Here is a 24,166-nt window from a genome sequence, read left to right as displayed (position 1 = left end):
GAATATAAATAATGAATGAAATACAATATTTATTATTTTTGTGTATGGAAAACAACTGAATTTTAATTTGTCATTTTGAAAATATATATTTTTTTTTATTAATTAAACCCTAAGTCATTCCATAATTTTATTATTAGTGGTACTTTGTTGTTATTTCATCGCTTTAAAAACAAAACATACAAACTACATACAAATCTATAGTGTCCATTTGAAATGGCTTGGGAATGTGCACCTCGAGTCTGGCTCGATCCAGCAGCAGGAGCAGATCCATCCCGGCCTGCAGGGGGATCACAGCACAGCTCTCCTCTCTCTCTCTCTCTCTCTCTCTCCTCTCTGGGACAGTCATGGCTGACGGAGCTCGTGACGAGAGATGCGGGTGATTTCATATACTTCAGTGCTTAGAGATTTGAGAGCTATGTGCTTCTGACTGATATGAAGGCGACGGTGATCTTCGGCGTAATTTACAGGTTCAGTTGTTCGTGAGGGGAGAGGTGAGTTACATTATGTGTGTATTTCTACAGTCTGTGCTGTATCTATGACACGGTTTGTTTGCCGTTGCCAGGCCGCTTGTTTGAGTCTCTGAGGAGCTCCATCCTCATAGATACGTTTATATATCTTTACAAGCTAATATGAGCAAAATTATAGTATCAAACTATAAAAATACCATAATTTCCGATGAAACAAACATATTAATTTTCAGGAGAACAGACAATTATTGTCTCGTAGTTGAGTCTTTAGTCTGTTTATCGCCGTTATCTCTCGCTATATTATGATATAACAGCTGAGCCTGAGACTAACTCAGTTAAAACAGAATTACAGAGATGTTTGAGATTAAATGATTTCGGATGGGCTCGTGTGTACGTTATATTAGCTTTGCTGCTACAGCTAATTTAGTAGTTAGTAGATTGTGTTTCTGTGTGTGTAAATTGTTATGATCAGTCTTTTAAAGATGATAATTTGGGAATAACAAGCTACTTTAGACGTATGTAACGTTATGTCTACAAACTTAATATGTAATACTGAGTACAGGTTTGCTTATGAAAATGATTATTTAGGAGTGTCATAAACGACTCTACATGTCTGGACTTGTAAATGTCTCTAGCAAGCAAGCAAATGTTTATTTATATAGCATTCTTCCAAACTAGTTAATGCAGTTCAAAAGTGCTTTACAAACAAAAAGGAATTCAATACAAAAACAGTAGAATACACCAAATACAAAATAGAAATAAGCACATTAAAATACAAGAGCAAAATGTAATATATATATATATATATATATATATATATATATATATATATATATATATATATATATATAGGTGAAATATAAAACATGAAGCAAAAGATTAAAAAGAAGGAACTAAATGTCTGTACCTACTTTGCAACCAATTAAAGCATATCACTTTAATTTAGCTCTATACTTTGTTTAAATAGTTGTAAAGTTGAAAAAAGTAAAACATATTGCAATATACTGTTCCATCCAACTGACATTATTTCTAACCTAAGAAGAAAAAGTTGAACTGTTTTGCTATTCCATCAATACATCAATAGTATAATGGTATGAGATAAAGAGACAAAATTATGAGATAGTAATAATTATAGCTTAAATCAAAAGTATGAGAATTATGAGATATAAAAGTGGTTTAAAAATGTAAATCTAATTAAAAAAAATGTTTGTGTGTGTCAATTTCAGCTGTTTATCTCATAATTATTTTGACAGTATCTCATAATTATGACTTGGTTTCATTATGAAATAATTCAAAAAATATAAAATCATTCATAGTATGATGGTGTGAGATAAAGAGACTGATTATGAGATACTAAGTCATACTTATGGTATAGGAGATAAGGTAATTTAAAAGGTGTCTCTAATTTTAACTTTTTGTAAATATTGTTTTTTTTTCTTTTGGTCAATTTCAACTTTTTATCTATGTGACATAGTATCTCATAATTATGACTTTGTTTCATAGCTATGAAATAAAAAAAAATAATAATTCACCAAAATCATCAACAGTATGATGGTATTAGATAGAGAGATAAAAGTATGAGATACTAAGTCATAATTATTTCTTAAGTAAAAAAGTATTATAAAATAAAAAGTTTATTTTAAAATTCTCAGTTTACATTTTTTTTAATTGTTTTTGTCAATGACATAGTCTCATAATTATGATTTGGTTTCATAGTTATAAAATAATTCGTAAAAAAAGTTTTTCTGTTTTAATAATTTTAATTTTCTCTTTATGATGTACTCATCATGAAAATGGGATTTTGTATATTTATTGTAAGCTAGAAATGTGCTTATTCTGTTTTATTGTTTACAAAATATGTACTTATTCAGTGTTTTTATGAAAAAGGTTACTAAAGATTTGCTTGCCTAGATAAATATGTTCTGTGTTTGTTTGGTATCATCATAACACAGGTTTTTCTCTTGACTTTGACATTGACTTTGAGTTGCATAATGTTTTGCAGGCTGTGATGCTGGCAGCACCAACATTGTGAAATAAACTACAGTCTTATTAGGAGAAGCCAGCAGAAACGCCAGAGCCATCAAAATGTCTAAAAGCAAAAGCTCTGAATCCGTTAAGGTAGTGGTGCGCTGTCGCCCCATGAATGAGAAAGAGCGAGCCGCCAATTTCGAGAGGGTGGTCTCAGTGGATGTGAAGTTTGGGCAAGTGGCCGTGCGCAACTCTCGAGGTGCGTCCTCCCATGAGCACCCAAAAGTGTTCACCTTCGATTCAGTCTATGACTGGAATTCAAAGCAGATGGAGCTCTACGATGAGACTTTCCGGCCATTGGTGGACTCTGTACTGTTTGGCTTCAATGGGACCATCTTTGCATACGGCCAGACAGGCACCGGAAAAACTTTCACGATGGAAGGGGTACGAAACGACCCCGACAGGAGGGGTGTCATTCCGAACTCCTTCGAACACATTTTCACACACATCTCCCGCTCTCAGAACCAGCAGTACTTGGTCAGGGCTTCATACTTAGAGATTTATCAAGAAGAGATCAAGGACCTTCTATCGAAAGACCAATCACGCCGTCTGGAGCTCAAAGAGAGGCCGGATACGGGTGTCTACGTTAAAGACCTCTCCTCATTCGTCACAAAAAGTGTTCGTGAGATTGAGCATGTGATGAACGTGGGGAATCAGAACCGCTCGGTTGGTGCGACTAACATGAACGAGCACAGCTCTCGCTCTCACGCGATCTTCGTCATCACCATTGAGTGCAGTGAGTTGGGTCCTGATGGAGAGAACCATATTCGGGTTGGGAAACTCAACCTTGTTGACCTGGCAGGAAGTGAAAGACAGACCAAAACTGGTGCTCAGGGCGAGCGTTTGAAAGAGGCCACCAAAATCAACCTCTCTTTGTCAGCTTTGGGTAACGTCATCTCAGCGCTGGTGGACGGGAGAAGCACCCACATCCCGTACCGTGACTCTAAACTTACAAGGCTGCTTCAGGATTCCTTGGGCGGGAATGCCCGTACGGTTATGGTGGCCAACATCGGACCTGCTTCCTACAATTTGGAGGAGACGCTGACCACGCTACGCTATGCAAATCGCGCAAAAAACATCAAGAACAAACCCCGTGTCAATGAAGACCCCAAGGATGCACTGCTTCGGGAGTTTCAGGAGGAGATTGCCCGCTTAAAAGAACAGTTGGAGAAAAGGTCTGGCAAGAAGAGGAGAAAGAGGAGGAGAAGGAGGGTTGGAGAAGCAGGAGAGGAGTTAGAAGATGGGGAGGAGGATGATGATGATGAGGAGGATGACGACGAAGAGGAAGGAATGGATGCCGATAAGAACGCCACGGATTATTGGCGTGAACAACAAGAGAAGCTGGAGAAGGAGAGAAAGGCCATCATGGAGGACCACAGCCTGGTGGCGGAGGAGAAGCAGCGGCTGCTGAAAGAGAAAGAGAAGAAAATGGATGATCTTCACAAAGAGAAGGAAGCGTCAGAGATGCTGGCGGCCAAAGTTAAGGTTAGAAAGTGAAGATCTCAGGTTAAAGTTTGGGGTCAAAAGATTTTTCATGTTTATGAAAAAAAATATCTTTTGCTCAACAAGTCTGTATTTATTTGATAAAAAATTAATTTTTTAGTATTGTGAAACATTTAGGGCCGGGAAAATAAATCAATGCATCGTGATTCGAGAAATTATTTTCTGAATGCATTGCTATTCTTTCTAGGATCGATTCTGAAAAGCATAAAATCATTCTAAACTGAGGTGAAATTACATGATATGCCAAATGCATTAGCACTCTTTAGCCCTCTTCTTCATGAGCATTTGAGTGTGCGGATAAAAACTAGATTAGAGCGCCATCTGCTGTTAAAATCTAAGCTCAGAATCGATTCCAGAGGAATCACGATACATTCTGAAAATCTAAGAATCGATACACAAATCAATTCTGCATCGATTTATCGTCCCAATCCTAGAAACATTATTGCAAATTAAAATAACTCAATTTTAATATATTATAAAAATTGTATTTATTCCTGTGATGTCAAAGCTGAATTTTCAGCATCATTACTCCAATCTTTATTGTCACATGATCCTTCAGAAATCATTCTAATATGTTGATTTGGTGCTTAAGAACATGCTTATTATTTTCAATGTCGATAACGGTTGATAACCATGATATATATATATATATATATATATATATATATATATATCTGCAAGTTCTCTCATGCGCGCCGCGGAGGCTGTCTGTCAGTCACACACACACCACAATGAGCGCGGCGCACGCACAGACATAACAGTATGAAAACTCCCACTTAATAAAGAGTGACGATGGCGAAGAGATTTGCTTAATTATGTTATCGTGCACATTTTATCTTACCAAACATTTCTAATTTGCGATCATATAAAGACGTTTGTCTGTGAAATCTGCGAGGTCTCTCATGCGCGCCGCGGAGGCTGTCTGTCAGTCACACACATAACAAGACCGAGCGCGGCGCACACATACGCATAAGGGGCCGTTCACATATCGGGTCTTTTGCGCGCTCAAGTCCGTTATTTCAAATGTAGGTGCGCGGTATGCGGTGCGACGAGCTAGTTTTTTCCAGGCGCGTCCGCACCGCATCGAGTTAAAAACATCTCAACTTTTCAGAATGCCGCAAGCGCACCGCAGGTCATGTAACTTCCTAACCTTTTCCGTAACAACGTTGAAAGCTAAGCCAAGATGAAGGAACAGCTGATAGCTGTATGTGGATTTTTTAATTATTTTAGTAGCAGTGCTACTGCAAGCAGTTTTTAGTGCTGCAAATCCATTTATCCATTGCTGAAATTTCCGCGTCTTCATGGAGAGAGCAGGACATGGTTGCTTAGCAACGGCAGACTCCTCAGGAGCGTAAGTGCCCGAAGGCTTTGGGGGAAAAAAATCAGAAAGCGGCGTGTCTAGTGTTTTCCACGCGTTTTTAGACACGATATGTGAACGGCCCCTTACAGTACGAAAACTCCTGCTTAACACAAAGAGTGACGATGGCGGAGACAGCAAAACGTTCCAAAGTGTGGTTATACTTCACTAGAGTTGATGCAGACAACGATGGTTGTCATAAGTGCAACAAAATTTTTGTATGTAAGGGCGGAAACACAAGCAATCTGTCAAAGCATCTTTCAAAAGTGCATTATGTGCAGACAGAGAAATGCAAAGTTTTCGACTGCCTAAAAAGTAACTCAACACAAAGTACCAATAACAATACCTTTAAAGTACCGGACCGTTAAGCAGTATCGGTAAGAGTAGTAATACCGTTAAAACCTTAACGATACCCATCCATATATATATATATATATATATATATATATATATATATATATATATATATATATATATATATATATATATTAGGAATCTTAGTAATTAGAAAAAAAAATCTGTTTTGTTTTAAATAGTTTTTGTTGTAACATTAAAAATGTCTTCCTGTCCATTTCTGAATAAAGGTATCAGTTTCTTAAAAAAAAAAATCTCACCCCAAACTTTTTAATGGTAGTAAACAAATTGGTAAAACAAATATAGTTAAATTTTTTGCAAATATACTGTGATGAGAAAAAAAAAACGTGTAATTTTTTTTTGTAAATAATAAAAAAAATATATATATATATGTAAAACATATACTTTTAAAATCTTAAACATTATACAATTTACATGATACATTTAAAAATTGAAAACATAAAATTGTTATATATATAAAATATAATAAAATAAAAATATACATTTAAATTCATAATTTAATTTTTTTATTTGGGCCAGTGACAACAGTTAACCTGACTAGTCATTCTGGAAAGAAACATTTATTTGTTGAGTCCTTTTGTGAATTCATGTGTTTTTTTTTTTTTTGACTGATTCATTAAAAGAACCAGCTTGTAAGTCATTTGTTTTTAATTGGACTACACTGATTGCACTGTATGTTGTTATTGCAGCACAATAGAAAAACACGTTTATCCTCATTTTATTACTCATTTGTTTTCTCTCCTCATGTTTGATGTACACTGCAAACTCTCAGATTTAATGAAATATATTGAAGATTAGAAATTAGTTTCAGAAACAAATATCATTAGCAATCCAGCTCTTGGCTTGGCTAATATCGTGTTATTGTGTTTTCAGGATAAATTAATGCATTTGACTTATCTGATAAGCAGTTTTTCACTTTCAGGCCATGGAGAGCAAGCTGCTGGTGGGAGGAAAGAACATTGTGGACCACACCAATGAGCAGCAGAGGATTCTGGAGCTGAAGAGACAGGAGATAGCCGAACAGGTACAGTTTCAAATAACACACTGTAGAGAGATTGAGCTGGACTGTGTTTCAGTCCTCAAGGTTTTTTTAAGGAGACATGTTATTTGAGCCTCCTTTTAGTTTATGTGGATATTTTGGGAATCTGGATTCTAAATGGAGAAAAAAGTGCTGATTAAAGCTTTTTTTTTTATAACTCAGCAGTCCTATCTACAAATAAATTCTGATTCATTTTGTGACCTGGCATTGTGTTCAACAATTCATTTCTATCTAGACGGTGATAGGGCAGAAATATGTATATCAATTTCTCACTGTTAGGACATTATAAACATTATATGAGCAGTACCACTTAGGCGTCTGAAATGCAGAGATGTTTAAAACATTCATAATGTGTGGGTGTGTGTGTGTGTGAGCAGAAAAGGCGGGAAAGGGAGATGCAGCAGGAGATGGAGTGTCGTGACGAAGAGACATTGGAGCTGAAGGAGACGTACAGCTCCCTGCAGCAGGAAGTTGACATTAAGACCAAGAAATTGAAAAAGGTATCTGTCTGTCTGTCTAGATAGGCTGCTGTTAAAATGATTTTAGGAAGGCTGTGTGTGCATGTGATCAGATGTATTTTTAAAGTCCAGCTGTATTCTCTGGGGTCATTAGTAGTAGGACAGCTCTCCTGGCAGATCTCCATCCTCCCTGTTGAGAATCATCTGCATATGACTGAATTTGACCTAGTTTTGTTTGAGTTTATAGAGCAAATGCCTTACCTATTCCTGTAAAGAGCCTCATATTTTTTTTAATGAGCCTTCTGTTTCTGTCTCTTCCCTTGCGTAGCTCTTTTCCAAGCTGCAGTCTGTGAAGGCGGAGATTCAGGACGCCCAGGATGAACATGTCAAATACAGGCAGGAGCTGGAGCAGACGCAGAATGAGCTGACCAGAGAACTCAAACTTAAGTATGCCAATCATTATAACCATAACCAGAAGGCATCAAAACATTATAATGAACTAAATAAAAAATGGATATATTCAATATCAGTGATTAATTCATAAATACAGATAAATCCAATATATCCGCTGATAATCCATAGAATCACCAGTATTTCTTGAATCTTTGCTACAAATGCATTTTAAAATGTACTGATTCATATTGCTGGTTAATTGAATCGAGTCAGGTTAAATCACTCTGAATCGCTTTTGAATCGAAAGAGAATCCAGTGAATCCTGAATCAGTTGTCACTTCATTTGATACACATACGTGTTCCTCTAGCTATTGGATAGTTCCCATTATTTCTACATTGCCACTGTAAAATCAGCATGTTTTGTCATATATGGGTGCAGTGGTCAGTGTTTGGTTTAGTGTGGAGGCTGAATTAAAAAAAAAAATACCACTAAAGGCATTCTGACCTAATTAAGTTGTGTTGGTCTGACTGCTTGGAAATCTAGACACAGCACTACTGTGTTACGGATGTTAACTGTTTAACACACACACACACACACACACACACACACACACAACACACACACACACACACACACACACACACACACACTAAGACTCAGTCTCTGAGGTAGAGTGTCCATTAAGGGAAGATTTATCTGACAGGCTGCTTTTGAGTCCAGAAAGCAGAATAGATGTGAATGGCAAATATCTTTCAAGATTCAAAATAAAGAAAAAAGTAAATGGGAAGACATTTGCTAGTTTGCAAGTTTTTAGAAATGTACTTTTTGTATGTTAGTTTCATAAGGTTTTGTTGTACCATTTTCAAGATAAATTGAAATTTAACAACTTTAAAAATGTAGTATGCAACTGTCAAGTAGGGATGGGCGTTTTCAGCAAATATCACATTCGAATATTTGAGCTCACAAAAAACGAATATTCGAATATTCGTTTATTTAAATTAAGTTAAATGAGACAGACGTTATTTTTCAGCAACATTTATTGTTTCCGTCATTTTGAACAAGCTTGAACATAACACATCGTGTTTTGTAGCTGAAAACCTTTAACAATGCGTGCAAACAAACAAAAGTACAGATTAAAAGCAAAAAAAAAAAAAGTGAACAAAGAAAAAACGTAGTGCAGCCTGCAGCAATTAGGCTATTGTAGAACGTAGCCTACACTTAACTTTGAAACTTTTAAACTGTCAGCAAATCTTTTTTTTATTTTTTTCTATTGTTTTACATGTTCTTGTTAAGAAACACAGGCATGTAAACATGATCGGGGGAAAGTCGGCTCCTTAGTCTGTTAACAAGACTAGGCTGGCCGCAGAGAAAACGGACTCTGACGAGACAGACGTGGTCGGGACTCACAAATAACGGTGTGCTAAGCGAATACGTTTTGTGAAGCGCTTCGTGTTTTCGTTTCACCACTGAATGGGATCCTCATCTGGTGGAATACATGGCTCCAGCAAGAACTGTTCCCACTCGTCTTGGCTGGACTCTCTGTAATCATCGCTGAAGAACTGGCTCAGCCTTTTCCGACGAGTGGGCATTGCATCCTCTTCATTGTCGGTGACGGCGGCTGCATCCGCACCACTCGCATCAAGGAAAATGTTCTGATAATGCTCAAAAAAGTTATTTTTTTTTCTTACTTCTCTCATGTTTTCATCGAGAAACAAGAAGAGGAGTTTTCACTGCATTATCCAAGTTAGCGGTATTTATTCGTTGCTTGAGAGATGCCGCAACAATGTTCTTGAATTCGGTCACTTTCTGTGATTCTCCACAGCATATTTGAAGTACTGTAGAAGACCGCAGTTCTTAGGGGCCGTTCACATATCACGTCTTTTGCGCGCTCAAATTCGTTATTTCCAATGTAGGCGCGCAATATGCACGCTCATAATGGAAGCGACGTGGTCGCGATGCGCACGCGGTGCGATGCGCCCGTTTTTTCCAGGCGCGTCCTCACAGCATCGAGTTAAAAACATCTCAACTTTTCAGAATGCCGCAAGCGCACCGCAGGTCAACTAAACATTCAGCTTCATCCTTTCCCTTAACAACGTTGAAAGCTCAGCCAAGATGAAGGAACAGCTGATCATAGCTGTATATGGATTGCCATTTTAGAATAAATTTAGTAGCAGAGCTACTGAAAGCAATTTTTTGTGCTGCAAATCCATTTATCCTTTGCTGAAATTTCCGCGTCTTCATGGAGAGAACACGTCGCCTCAGAAGCGCTTCTGCCCGAGCGCTTTGGAAAGAAGGAGAAAGCGGCGCGCCTAGCGTTTTCCACGCGTTTTTAGGCGCGATATGTCAACGGCCCCTTATTCATTAATTACTTATTTTTTGCTTGCATACATCATCAAATATGCCGTGGAGAATCACAGAAAGTGACCAAATTAGGTTTTATTGTGAACTTTTTTTTTTTAATTTATCGAATAATTAGAGCAGAACGAATATTCGAATGTTCGACTATCCGTGCTCACCCCTACTGTCAAGTAGTAGCAATAACATATTTTCCTTATACAAATCAGTACATGTGAATGTACACATCTAAATCGAAAGTATTATTTTATTTTTCAAGGTAAAAAGTATAAAATACTTTAAAATAAATTATATTTATACGGTTTTATGTGAAGGATAGCTGGCTGTTAAGGAGTCTGATTGCTTGAAGATGGAAGCTGTTCTTCAGTCTGGTTTTCTGTGATCGGATGGATCGTAAGCATCTGCCCGATGGTAGTGTGGCAAACAGGTGATGAGCAGGGTGAGTGCAGTCCTTGATGATGCTGCGACCTATCTCAAGCAGCGAGTCTGATAGATGTGAATGGGAATGTGACTCTCTCTCTGTGACTTCCTGTAGTCCGCGATCATCTCCTTAGTCTTGCTGATGTTTAGATTGTTTAGATGTTTGTAATTGTTATCAGCATACCATGCTGTGAGTGCATTAACTTCATCTCTGTAGGATGTCTCATTGCCTTTAGTGGTGAGTCCTAGGATAGTAGTATCGTCAGCAAATTTGAGGGTGATGTTGTAGCTATGCTTAGCAGAGCAGTCGTAAGTGAACAGGGATTACAAGAGAAGACTGAGTACACATCCCTGTGGGGCACCAGTGCTGAGGGTGAGTGAGGAGGATGTGTGATTGCCAATCCTAACTACCTGGGGTCTGCCGGTCAGGAAGTCCAGGACCCAGGTACATAAGTGACTGTTAAGACCCAGATCTTTCAGTTTGGCTAAAAAGTTGGTAGGGATGATGGTGTTAAATGCAGAGCTGTAATCAACGAACAGCATCCGCACATAGGTGTTTCTTCCCTCCAAGTGTTCCAGGGCAGAGTGTATGGCCATTGCAATGGCATCATCAGTGGATCTGTTTGAGCGGTAAGCAAATTCGAATGGGTTCAGGGTGGGATGATGGTGGTTTGCTAGAAGCATGTGGGGATCACTGTTAGTCTCAAAGAGAGGTTGAAGATGTTGTTGAAGACATATGCTAACTGGACAGCGCAGTTTATATATATATATATATATATATATATATATATATATATATGACCATGGACCACAAAACCTTGTGTCAATTTTTCTAAATGTTTAATTTATACATCTTCTGAAATGTGATTAAATATACTTTCCTTGATCTGTGGTTTGTTAGGATTGGACAGTATTTGGCTGAGAATACAACTATTTGAAAATCTGGAATCTGAGGGTGCAAAAAATGTAATTACTCAGAAAATTACCTTTAAAGTTGTCCAGATGAAGTTCTTAACAATGCATATTACTAATCAAAAATTAAGTTTTCATAAATTTTATTGTAGGAATTTTAAAAAATATCTTCATGGAACATGATCTTTGCTTAATATCCTAATGATTTTTTGGCATAAAAGAAAAATCGATAATTTTGACCCATACAATATTTTCTGGGCTATTGCTAAAAATATACCCCAGCGACTTAAGACTCAAGTTTAAGTTTATGAGGGTCTTCAGGAGTTATTAGTATTTTAATATATTAGTATTTTATCAAAATGACTTCACTATTTTTAATAATAATAATAAATATTTATGTCAAGGTTTTCTGCTTTAAGATTTTTGTTTTAAATAAATTTTTTTTAATGTGAATGAGGACAAATTGTATCACTCTGACCTTTTGGAATTTATGCTGCAATTTATTATTATTATTTTTTTAAAGCATGTTCATATAAGATTTTGTTCTATGTATAAATTGCTTTTTAAAGAGAGAGTTCATTTAAAAAATGAAAATTCTCTTATCAATTACTCCCCTTCATGTCGTTCCAAAGCCGTAAGACCTTCGATCATCTTCAGAACACAAATTAAGTTATTTTGGTTTCACTTTATTTTGATGGTCCCTTTAACACATTCAGTTGACTATAAGTAACATTGCACCTGCATATCTGTTAACTTAATAGTGTATTAGTAGACTGGTAGGGTTAGGGTTAGAATAAGTTGACATGTACTTATAGTCAGTAGAATGTCTGTTGGGACACCATCACAATAAAGAGTTAGCAGATATTAAGCAGACAGTCGATTAATACTCTAATGAGAGTTAGTTGCCATGTAGGTGCAAAGTTGCTTACAGTCAACAGAATGCTCAAAAGGGACCATCAAAATAAAGTGTTACCTTTATTTTTGATGAAATCTGAGAGCTTTCTGACCCTGCATAGACAGCAACGCAACTGATATGTTCAAGGCCCAGAAAGGTAGTAAAGACATTGTTAAAATAGTCCATGTGACATCGTTGCTTTAACCGTAATGTTTCTTCTCCTTTGGGACAGTCCTATGATATGTGTTCATGACAATATCATGATGCATGCATGTGTCTTTCCCTTGCTTGTAAACAAGCCAAAGCACATCCGTGTTCTACAGTGGGGAAAATATTTATTTTCAAAATACTAATTTCACTCACTGAAATGCAAATCAATTTCTAACCTTTATATAATTTTTTTTTTCTGGATTTTTTGGTTGGTGTCTCTATACGTTAAAATAAACCTACCATAAAAAGTTACAGACCCTTCATTTTTTTGTAAGTGGGCTAACTTACAAAATCAGCAGGGAATCAACTTTTTTCCCACTGTACATCAGAACACCATCTTCTGCGTCAGCATGGGTTGTGGTACTCTCCTGAACGTGCGACCAATACTGTCAAATTGTTAAATAAAGTCCTTATTTTTGTTTTCTTGCGCAAAACAAAAAGTATTCTTGTAACTTAATAAAACAGTTGAATCACTGATGTCAAATGGACTATTTTAACGACGTCTTTACTACCTTTCTGGGCTTTGAATGTGGTAGTTCCATTGCGGTCTATGGAGGGTCAGAAAGCTCTTGGATTTCATAAAAAATAAGACTTTTAATTTTTAGGTGAATTATCCCTTTAGAGTAAATCAAAAGAGCCTGACAAATCTTTTTTTGACAAAAGTTTACATCATTGACCCTTTAACATTTGTGTTGTACCCCCCAGACATCTGATCATAGAGAACTTCATCCCACTGGAGGAGAAGAACAAGATTGTGACAAGAGCTACTTTTGATGAAGAAGATGACCTTTGGAAAATGACCCCCATCACTCGTATTCAAAAGTACAAATTCTTATTTTGGAAAATTGAAGCTGGAGTTTATGGCCATTAACATCCTCACTATAATGTTTCTTCTTTCTCTTTCTTTTTTTCTTAGTGATCAGCAGATGATGAAAAGGCCTGTTTCTGCAGTGGGCTACAGACGGCCTCTGAGTCAGCATGCCCGTATTGCCATGTTGATGCAGCCTGATGTCAGATACAAGGTATGCTGACAGTGTTCCCATAATCCCCTGCATGGCACCACACAAAGGATTCAGTTACAGCGCTCCCTCACTCTTTACAGTGAGAGCTCAGGAGAATATTTTGCCTTCATCTTTTTATATTCTCCCTGTCCGTCTTCCAGTCTGAGAATATCTTGCTGCTGGAGTTGGACCTGCCCACACGGACCACAAAAGACTACGAAGGGCCGATGATCGCGCCTAAAGTGGCTGCGGCTCTGGAGGACGCTCTGAGGGAGGAGGACGAGATCCAGGTGGACGCCTCTGGTCTTCGTGCCAGCCTGGGCTCCAGTCCAGGCCTCAGTGCCTCAGCTGCTGGGTTGTCCAAGAAACCAAAGTCAGGGTGAGAAATCAACCCTTCCAACCTCTTCTCTTTTGTTTAGTTTTCACTTCTTTGTTTATCCTTGGTTAATATACTTTTTCGTTTTTTCAGCCGGCCAAAAACTGGCAAGAAGGTGAGCACTCCAACTTCAGCTCACAGCCCTTTGTCCGGCTCAGGGTCCCCTCTTTACCCACAATCCCGAGGCCTCGTGCCAAAGTGAAAATAGTGAAAAGCTTCACTGCTTCATATAAACTGACCGGCTTTGGCATTAAAGTTGTCAGTTTTAGAAAGATTTACAAAGGTGGAACATCTTGGTGTTTTATTTGAACCCACCAATCAGACCTAATACTATTTTGTTTTTAGATATCGCTTCAACATCTCGTTTATAGCACAAAAAAGTTAGATATGGCGATCTTTAAAGTCTTAAAGCTCACCGCAAGATAAAGTTCCACAGATTTAGTTTGCACTCAAGCTAAATTTTATTTATTTTAGTTTTGTGTTTGTGTGTGAGGTCATTTAGACAGCAGATGGTGTTAGTTACGTAATTGTGGGAATGTTTTTGTCTGTGTCCAGTTGTAGGATTAACACATTTCTCACATAAAGTAGCTGGAGATGAGATTTATGCTGGTTTGGGCCACAAAAGCACTGTATTGTTGTTTGACGAGAGAGTAAGCACATTACGTCATTGGCCAAGACCCAAAACAACCTCTAAGCCTTTCTCGAAGACTCTTTGAGTCTCTTTGGCTGGGGGAAGGGGACAGAAACACACACTTGACCGGGTTGTCATTGCAGTCAGCACTGTATACATCCAGTAAGGAAAGGAGTTGGGGGTTTAAAGGTCATTACATACTAAAAATATCAGGGTTCCAAGGTGCCTTAGATTCTCTTTACATACAGAAGTTTGGTCTGAGAGTCCCTTGACCTGATAGCTGGACAGTAGAACCTGTAATCTACACCAAAACCCCTTTTGGATGGTTCCTGAATGCTTTGAATCACACTAGAAGTCTGTTGTGTTGGGCAGACTTGTTTTTAATGTTCACGGGGATCAGTAAACAATAGTTTGATATGAGTAAGTCTTATTTATGTTGAACTGTCAAACCTTGAACTAGTGAAGGTAATACCATTGCCTGCTGCTACTGTAGGGTTCTTTTACCCCTTCTGTCATAGCATAGGGTTTATGTATATAGAGACATGTTAGTAAATAAATCTGCATCATTATTGCAGTTGTATTAAAATGCAAAATAATAATTAAAAGGCTAAGTTATTACCGTACTAGTAAGTTTTATAATCACGCAATTGTAGATACTTTTTAACAGTCGTATTTTCTTTGCTTAGATTTATATGGTTTATTTTTGAATATATATTATTTAAAGTTGTGTACAAATTTATTTTTGCATATGAGATTTAAGTATCATTTTCATGTGATTCACCGGGTTCTTTTGTTTAGAGCGGAAGACGTCGTCATTTAGTAAACATACACCCTTCAGGTTGTCAGAATGTGTACTGCAAATCCTGATGCTGGTCATTGAAATCAGTAAATATGCATTATCTAATCAATATTGATGCTGCCACTCCTGGCTGTATTAATGCATAAGTCATTAGTTGCTGTTACGTTATTTTTGAGGTTTAAGCATGACATAAGAACATCTAAAACATTATAGGCAAAATAAAATTGTATGTCTGCAGTCTAATATTCCACTTTCACATTCTTCCATGTGATGCAGAACAGTTCAGTGGTAATAACCATGCTGAGAAAATCATTTTAATGTTCACACAGATTTTGTTTTGTACGGAAATGTTTTTGAATTTGTATTTGTTTAGAATGCAAATGTCCTCAATGTGTTAACCATATTTTAATTAAAGGTAAGAGTAAGAGCTGTTTTTTCACCCAAAATTTTTGCTTGGATTTTTATTCCACCCAGATCACAATATGAATGATCACAACAAATAACGTGTCACCTGAACCTTGTCCTGTTCCATGTTATGGTAGCATAATGATCTTGTAATCTGAAGCATTAGCTTCCAATTCTGGTTGCGATAAATCATAGTATTTTTTGATGAGTCAATATGATGTTCAGGGGGCCTGGAAACCATAGCAGTGCCCCTTGGTTAAACGTCCTGATTCTGGTTTCTCAACTTACTGTAAATGCCAGTGTTCAAATTAAGTATTATTTCCACTAAATAAAACAAGTTTTGGAATTTGTTACACACTGCAAATACAGAATACATATTGAGTGAACAGAAACAGAAGTAATGTGCTGTCCAGTGTGCAAACTTAAACTTTATTAAAGATTCTGTCACCTACAAACACACAATCATTTCAAGCAAAACCTGGTAGATATGCTTGTACGTCAGATGAGTAAAGACATTTTTGTAATAATATCCTGAATTTTATGGGCCTCCGAAGCATTGGTCTCATCAAGGAGAACTAAAGAACAATGCTCCTGAAGAAATGTAGAAATCGAACCTGGGATCATAGAATTACCAGATCCCACCATTGTATGCTTAGAATAGTTTTCCTGTACAGAGGTCGTTTTACCACCACTGGGATATAAAAAAAACAGATCATTTTCAACATTTTTGGTCAAAAAATTGAATGGTCCTAACATTTTGGTCTTTTTGTTCTATGAAGGAGTTAAAAAGTATACGTTTTTCTAAAGTATTCCTGAGCAGGGGCAAAGAATCTTAGCAAAACGATTGGAATTCGTAAAAAATACCCAAGTGCTTCATACACCTTGAATTTTTGTGGATTACCAATAAACAGAATTTTACTAAAGATGTTTCTCATTATTTTCACACAACTTTTACAGTATTATTTGTAAAGCTTGCAATATGACACAATGACAAGTAATATTGTGTGCAAGAACAATGTCTGCCATCATACGAGCGTGGAATAAAGTTACAATGCTACCAGCAACAGTTATCAAATTTACATGATAATACTGACAATATTATTATCCAATATTGACAAAATGCAGCTGCACTATGGCAGTACACATGCAGACGTTATTCATTATTTTGGAGAACACAGTAGAGGCAAGGTAAAGAGTTCAACAGTGGAGGGCCAACTTTAGGGTCTCGTGTAAAGGTTAGCAATTAGCAAAATTTCGCAAAGACAGTCCATTGTCAGAACAGAAGTCACTTTCAAACAAAGCAGTTTTTTAAGTGAACATGGCAAACTCGCGTAACCAGCTTTGACATGGAATCTGCACGAGAAACTTTTCTCACGAGAGCGACCGCTTCAAACCAAGCAGCTCACTTTAGGTTGTGGGGAATTCGCTTGAGCGAAATCTTCGTGAGGAACTTTTCCATTCTTGCGCGAAACTCCCAGTCGCACAGAATCCTATTGAAATGACTGAATTTCACCAAACTAGGGAAAATGTGACCGCACCTTAAAGCTATGAAAGAGTCAAACTATGCCACTTCCCAAAGTGGCGCTACTCTAAAAGAGCTCACAGCAACAAGCATTTCCCACAGGGACAATGTATCGTATCGTACACTTTGATCATCTCAATCGAGGGGAAGACTGAATTCAAAAAGAGCTGCATGAGCTCGGGCGACGTTGATTATTCGGGAAATGAGCTCAGTCCTTCTGTTCCATCTCTGTACATCCCCAATCAAGGAGCTTTGCTTCTCAAAGGGATATGGATATCATGATGTCATTAACTGAGGACTTAATTGTCATGCCAATCCAGGTGAGAGGAGGAGAAAGAAGAGAAAGGCATTTCATCACGTGCTACACTGCACGTATTATCCCTCGCCACATCTCATTTCTCCCTGTAATACAGCAGATACATCTTCAGGGGTTCAGGTAGCGGGAGTCTTAGAATCTTCTCCCTCAGAATATTAACGGGAGGCTCTGCACGAGCGCAGCCAATTCTGCTTTTCTCCTCTTCGGTGCCACATCCTTCCTCGTCCTCCTCGGGCAGGTCTTCTCTCACTCGGCGACAACCCCTTTCCTCTTCCTCCTCCACTTCCTCGTCTTCCTCTTCCACTCCACCGGGGTAGTTGCAGTCGTCCATGGCTGTGGGAATCATGGAGTCGTGGAGAACCACGGAGTTGACACACTGGCGGTAGAAACGGCGGCAGAAGCGGCGGCGTTCGAAGCGGGGCCCGTAGCGTTGCATGGCACGGGCCCCTGGGAAAGACACCCGTCTCTTTGTGTGTCCTTCCCCCATAGCTATGGGCTGCCGCAGAGTGTGGCGAATAGCAATCCGGGACAGGTCCTGCAATGTCCGCACCTCAAAAATGGCTGCAAAGTAGAAAATGAGGAGGAAAGCAGAGATCTTATTTTTGTCAATGCACAGTTATATATATATATATATATATATATATATATATATACACACACACAGGTGCTGGTCATATAATTAGAATATCATAAAAAAGTTTATTTCATTAATTCCATTAAAAAAGTGAAACTTGTATATTATATTCATTCATTACACACAGACTGATATATTTCAAATGTTTATTTCTTTTAATTTTGATGATTATAACTGACAACTAAGGAAAACCCCAAATTCAGTATCTCAGATAACTAGAATATTACTTAAGACCGATACAAAGAAAGGATTTTTAGAAATCTTGTCCAACTAAAAAGTATGAACATGAAAAGTATGAGCATGTACAGCTCTCAATACTTAGTTGGGGCTCCTTTTGCCTGAATTACTGCAGCAATGCAGTAATTATTGTAAATAATATATATAGGTCATTTTGTAATGTGATCACTCTGTTTTTCACAAAAGTAATATCCTTTTTTTTCCAGAACAGGGGATAAGTTTTAGTGTAAAAATATAAAGGATTCACAAAGGGAAAAAATATTTTGAGATAAAAAAAATTAAAAATAAAAAAGCGGAAATTCTCAAATAGGGCTTGTTTACATCAACTATCACTATATAGGCGTCCACACCAACAGATAATAACATTATATTTATTATAAACGTGAACTGTGCTTTTGTTGTCGACTGCTTTAAATGCTGGAACTCTTAAAAGTTGAATTCTGATTGGCATCTGATTGTCAATGTTTTTTTATCATTCAATAGCTGGAGAAAAATTATGAAATTGATTCCAACAATATCGTATCTATGTGCTGTTAATATTATAGTTGTGGTCTGGACTTCACTATTCTCTTAGCATGGTTATTAAAACTCTTATCGTTATAGGTATAGGTGTAAATGACCCTTTACACTGTAGTTACGGGTTGTATTTTGTATGACAGCATGTAAATGATCAGAGATTTGCTTTAATTTGGATATACAAAAACTCACTGGCCTTGGTGTAAATAGTTTTGGTGTAAAAAATAATTTGCAATTAGTGTCCTTGCTTGTACTGGACTCACGTAGAGGAACACTCCTAGGTCTGCCATTGACATTCTGTTTGGGCTGGACGAGCGGGGCAAAGGTCACAGCGATGATTTTCTTGTTCTCCCAGGAGCTCTGACCTGTGCGGGTGATCTTGGTCAACTGCAAAAGAGTTTCTACTTAATTACACTAATTACACATCATCACATGTGAATACTAATTACACTTGTGTGTACTGTGAACTTTGATTTTGTGTGAGTAAAATAGCAAAGAGATTTAAATAAAACAAATTGACTTTAGGACACCACGAAATCAAAGTATTCTTTTTTGCCAAATGCAGTATTCGCCAAAAATATTAAAAGCTCATCTTGCACACATGGTCTTTTCCAATAAAGTGAGCCTAAAGCCATTCTCTGTGTCAGGAAATGTCAACACAAAAAATACAACTAAATTCATCAAACCCCTTTAAAGTCTCTCGAAAAAACCTGCACTGCAATAAGAGCACATGAACTTGATGAGTAGACATGTACCCACCTTCTCCTCCAGGGGGAGGACTAAGATCCCGCCAATCTTTAGCAGGTTCTTCATGTAGTTCTCGTACTCTTTCTGAACTCCTGCTCCACAGTACACCCTGTCATACTGCCGGCTCTCCGGAGGGATCTCCAGACAGTTCCCCACCACAAACGTCGGCTCACAGAACTCAAACCTGTGGCCATTAAACAAAATCAAGTCATTAAAAAAAAAAAAAAAAAAAAAAAAATGGACAACTAAAGGCATATGTAAAGCTATATCACAGGAAATGGCTCACTTGTCAAAGCTGTCACTGGTTTTGATAAAGTGGTCAAGTTTCTCATATGCATAATCAACCACATCCGCATGCAGTTCCACACCGTGATTCACACCAAACGGACCTGGCGACAGAATGACAGATATGTATTTTTATATTAAATATGTATTTTTTGGTAGACTCTCTTAACTACTTTTAGGTAAAAAACAAACAAACAAACAAAAAAGTAAAAGTAAAACTAAAGTAAGTAAAACTAAAATAAAAGGATAACCAAAGAAAAAACATCGTGAATTGGTTAAGAAATATATAAATTCAAGATCAACAAAAAAAAAAAAAATAAAATAAAAATTAGGGTCAGTAAGTCAGTTTTTAAAGAAATTATTATTTGCAGTCCACAAGGGCATCGAAAATGTGATAAAAGTGTCAGTGCAGGCATTCACACTTGTAATAGCACTAGAATATCGTTGCTCTTAATTGATTCTGATTGCTTCCTTTGTCCTCATTTGTAAGTTGGTTTGGATAGAAGCATCTGCTAAATTACTATAAACACACACACACACACACACACACACACACACACACACACACACCCTCCAATAATTACTGTTCTTTTGAACATTCTATTAATCAAATAACCCTGATAATAACAATAAATGTTTCTTGAGCATCAAATCAATATATTAGAACAGTTTCTGAAGGATTGTGTGAATCTGAACTCTGATTACATTTAAATAAATGTAAAATTGTAATAATATGAATACCTTTACAGTTCTGTGTATGTGATATGACACTAGTTTTACTTCAATCAAATGGTCAAATGCTCATAAAGTGACTCTCAGTGTAGTTCTGGAGATGTTGTTCATTAGTAAGACAGCAGACGCTGAAATCACCATGAGTGTCACGCGTGCTTCCGCTTCTGCACCTTTCATTAACACAGACATGCAGGATTCATATTTAAATAGACTTTTCTGACTAATTTTTTACAGATATTAGTCCATATCACGATTTGATGTAAGTGCAATTACCTACTTTTGATTAATTCATTCAAAATTTGACAAATTCCGTGACATTCCGTCCACGTTTTCTGCATTGCGGAAATCATAGGGCCCTATAATACACAAATTCGCTTCTCAACTAAATTTATCCTTTTAAAGATGTTTCAATATTTTTACTTAAAAACAAGACAAAAATACCAATATTTTTTTTGTAGTGCAAGTACACTCACCCAGTATAAGGCCCACCATGGTGCTGAGATAACCTGTCCCACTGCCCAGATTGAGAAAAGACAGCCCTGGCTGCAGGTCCAAGGCCTCCATCACCTCCGAGTAGATACAAGGAGCAGACAGATGGAGGTTTCCATGCCTCCAGGCCAGGTCTTTATACGCATTGTCACGGTACTCCTCCAGATAATAGTCAGCTCTGTCAATGGCTCTGAAGGCCCTCTCCACCAGATCTGAGCGGATGTAATGGGCCTCCTTCAGGTTGTCAATCAGCTCATCGTTATCCTCACCCGCGCTCACGGCTCCACCCATGATGACAGCAGGAGAGCTTCTAAGGACCGTACCGAGGTGTGCCTGTCACAGTCTGGAGGGAAAAGCAAAGCATCTCAGATCAAACCCAGAGTAAGCTGACAATAAAATAGTAGAACGTTCTTATTGAGCTTTATACGTATAAACAAACACAGAATCTGATATATTAAATAACAAACATGAACAATTCCTAATTGAACAACACACATATATATATACATATGTACATACATATATTCATATATATATGAAACTGTTTTAGGACCATGTTTTATTTATTCGTAAATGACACCTCCGACAGAAGTTGTCTAGCAGGTGAGAAGAAACAGAGAATGATAATGAAGACAGCTAAATCTTTAATGAGTCCCAGCATGTCGGATATCTGATCTGATATGCCGACATACTTGACAATAAGACTCATTGCACTCGGCTTCAACGTCTCTCACACTCAATTTTAAGAGGTCAGACAATGCCAAGTAAAAAGTGGCACACTGTTGTGTCCCGACTTGAACTCTTGGAAACGCCTCCATTTTAAAATATGATTTTTTTTTGCTCATTTTGGCCAAGCAGACAAAGCACATGGGTAGCCCACACATTACATGTCTATGGACTTAAAAAAAAAAAATCCAGAAATTAGGCTCAAATTGAGATGAATGCATATGTGAAAGTGTACATTTTTGGTGCTGTTTTTTACCTTTGCAAACATTTTATTCAATTATTTTTAAATCTTATTCCATGATTATTTGATGAATAGAATAATAATAATAATAATAAAAACATTTATTTGAAATGTCCTTGCTGAATAAAAGTATTGATTTCTTTATTAAAAAACTAAGGCTTACCCCATCTTTTGTTGCATTTTCCCTACATTTAATATTGAAGTTACTATTATTAATGTGTTATTAATAATAAAAATGTAAGCCATAATACGTAATAAGTAAGGAAAACCATGATCACAGCACATGCTAACATGTCAATGGTCACATTTGTAAACTGCAGGAAACGTCAGACTTTTAATAAATAACTGACTGACTAACAATTTATTGTATTGTTACAATAAATGAAACAAATCAACAGTAAAAACAAATATGGGTTAGGCTTACCCTTTCCCTACAACTACCTGATGGGAAAAATGACTTTGTTTGCAACTTTTGTGAGCAGTGAGCAACACAGTAATTATTGACTCTTCCATACAGTTACAATTGCGACCAGAAATATAAATAGGCTACTTTTTTGTTTGTTTATTTGTTTCAACTGGGGCTATGGAGTAAAATAAATATATAAATTAAATATGTGCTGGAAAAATATGAGCTTTTAAAAGATACATGCATAACAATTAAAAAATGGCATTGTTCAGTATTGTTTGGTTTAATATAGATTTTAACAAAACAATAGCAGGACATGTTAACAATCTACAAATATGTTGAATATGACTTATAGGACAATTTAGGTAAAAACAAAAGCACCACAGACTATCAGGAATGCAAAATGGTGGTCTGGTCGCTGCTTTTACTTGTCAGATAAGTTTCAATGAGACTTTAAAATCGAACTCGTTATAAAATGTACATCATATCACAAAGTCTATCTTTTTGTCATGTAATCTTACAATGAACTATTGAGGTCGTGATGTCATCCATTATCTATTTATAACGAACAACCGTGTAACATGTGACACCACAGCACTGTGTTTGGAACCGATCATCACATTATCAGCAAAACAGTAGCAAAGCAATCGCGTTACATGACTGGAGAAAAACACATCTGTAAACACAAAGCAGCGAGAAAACGTAAATGTATTCGCGCGTGTTGTAACCCAGTAACAGTCATATGTAGGTCACGTATTATGCATGTACTAGTTAACTGCAGTCTGTCTATGCACGATGAGAAGCTTTACACAACCACCGAAAGACATAAACAAAAGAGTCTCCGCCACACTGACACTCATTGACGCGGTGGAGTCTACATCTTACCCTGTGATCTCGGACCTCAGCGGTTGTGTCATGCAAACCAGCAATGTCCATCGATTACATTAACGCGTTTGTCGTGTATTTGGATCCGGGCACAATAAGGTCTAACTTGACTGCGAAAAAAATGATGCGAAGTAAACATAAACCAGCTGACGCACTGACGTCACACGCACGAAGACGACGAATGCATTGTCGCCGCATTTCGTGGAGATTCGATTAATCTTAGTGAATCGATTCTTTTAAATCTTTTCACCAAAAGTATTTGTTTAAATTTAGATTCGAGCGTTGGCGTGTTTAAAAAAATCGATTTAAAAAAAAAAACACATAAACACATATTTGCACATACCAAACACACACATGGTATTTACAAATACAAGAAAAAAGGAGAAAAAATATTAGTGGTTGAGTAGTCGTTCAGTGTTTCGATTGATGCAATCAGAGAGTTTTGACTTTGTGTTGTGAGTCAATGAATCATTAATTCAATCGATTCGTTAAAAGATTCATTCAATTCTGTCATTCGTTCCAAGGGTCTTATGCTTTATTAAAACTTAGGAAAAGTATTTTACGCGTTTTCTGATAGTAGAATATCTACTGTACAATTGTATTTCTCCATTTTATCCAACAAGACAACAAAGACTCGTTCAGTCGGTCAACAGATCCAAAGATGCCTCGTTCAGTGCCGATCCGAATCTTGTTCAGAGTCAGACTCCAGTCCAAACACAGACTCGTCGACCTGATTACTGCTTCTCACATGTCGCTCTCTGTCGAAGGTAGGACACAACAGTGAATAAAATGCGACCACTGCACG

The 24,166-nt window shown here is 37.2% G+C and overlaps 2 protein-coding genes across 2 annotated transcripts; one reads left to right on the top strand and one right to left on the bottom strand.

Moving 5' to 3' along the window:
- Nucleotides 1-249: 249 nt before the first annotated feature.
- Nucleotides 250-15,630, top strand: kif3b (kinesin family member 3B). Its single transcript, XM_059527497.1, has 9 exons — nucleotides 250-491; nucleotides 2,470-3,980; nucleotides 6,653-6,754; nucleotides 7,147-7,269; nucleotides 7,556-7,674; nucleotides 13,119-13,235; nucleotides 13,330-13,435; nucleotides 13,576-13,793; nucleotides 13,884-15,630. The coding sequence occupies exons 2-9, from the start codon at nucleotides 2,553-2,555 to the stop codon at nucleotides 13,990-13,992; spliced, it is 2,322 nt and encodes a 773-aa protein (XP_059383480.1). The 5' UTR covers nucleotides 250-491; nucleotides 2,470-2,552; the 3' UTR covers nucleotides 13,993-15,630.
- A 403-nt stretch (nucleotides 15,631-16,033) lies between these two features.
- On the bottom strand, nucleotides 16,034-23,532 carry LOC132118022 (protein-L-isoaspartate O-methyltransferase domain-containing protein 2). Its single transcript, XM_059527496.1, has 6 exons — nucleotides 23,362-23,532; nucleotides 21,088-21,446; nucleotides 19,884-19,986; nucleotides 19,610-19,781; nucleotides 19,114-19,237; nucleotides 16,034-18,024 (listed from the first exon to the last, which is right to left on the bottom strand). Exons 2-6 carry the CDS (start codon nucleotides 21,392-21,394, stop codon nucleotides 17,540-17,542), a joined length of 1,191 nt encoding a protein of 396 aa, XP_059383479.1. The 5' UTR covers nucleotides 21,395-21,446; nucleotides 23,362-23,532; the 3' UTR covers nucleotides 16,034-17,539.
- Nucleotides 23,533-24,166: the final 634 nt, after the last annotated feature.

This window comes from Carassius carassius, chromosome 37, assembly GCF_963082965.1.
Source record: "Carassius carassius chromosome 37, fCarCar2.1, whole genome shotgun sequence".
Taxonomy (NCBI): domain Eukaryota; kingdom Metazoa; phylum Chordata; class Actinopteri; order Cypriniformes; family Cyprinidae; genus Carassius; species Carassius carassius.
Note: the sequence above shows the minus strand (reverse complement) of the source record. Positions and strands in the feature narration are given on the sequence as shown.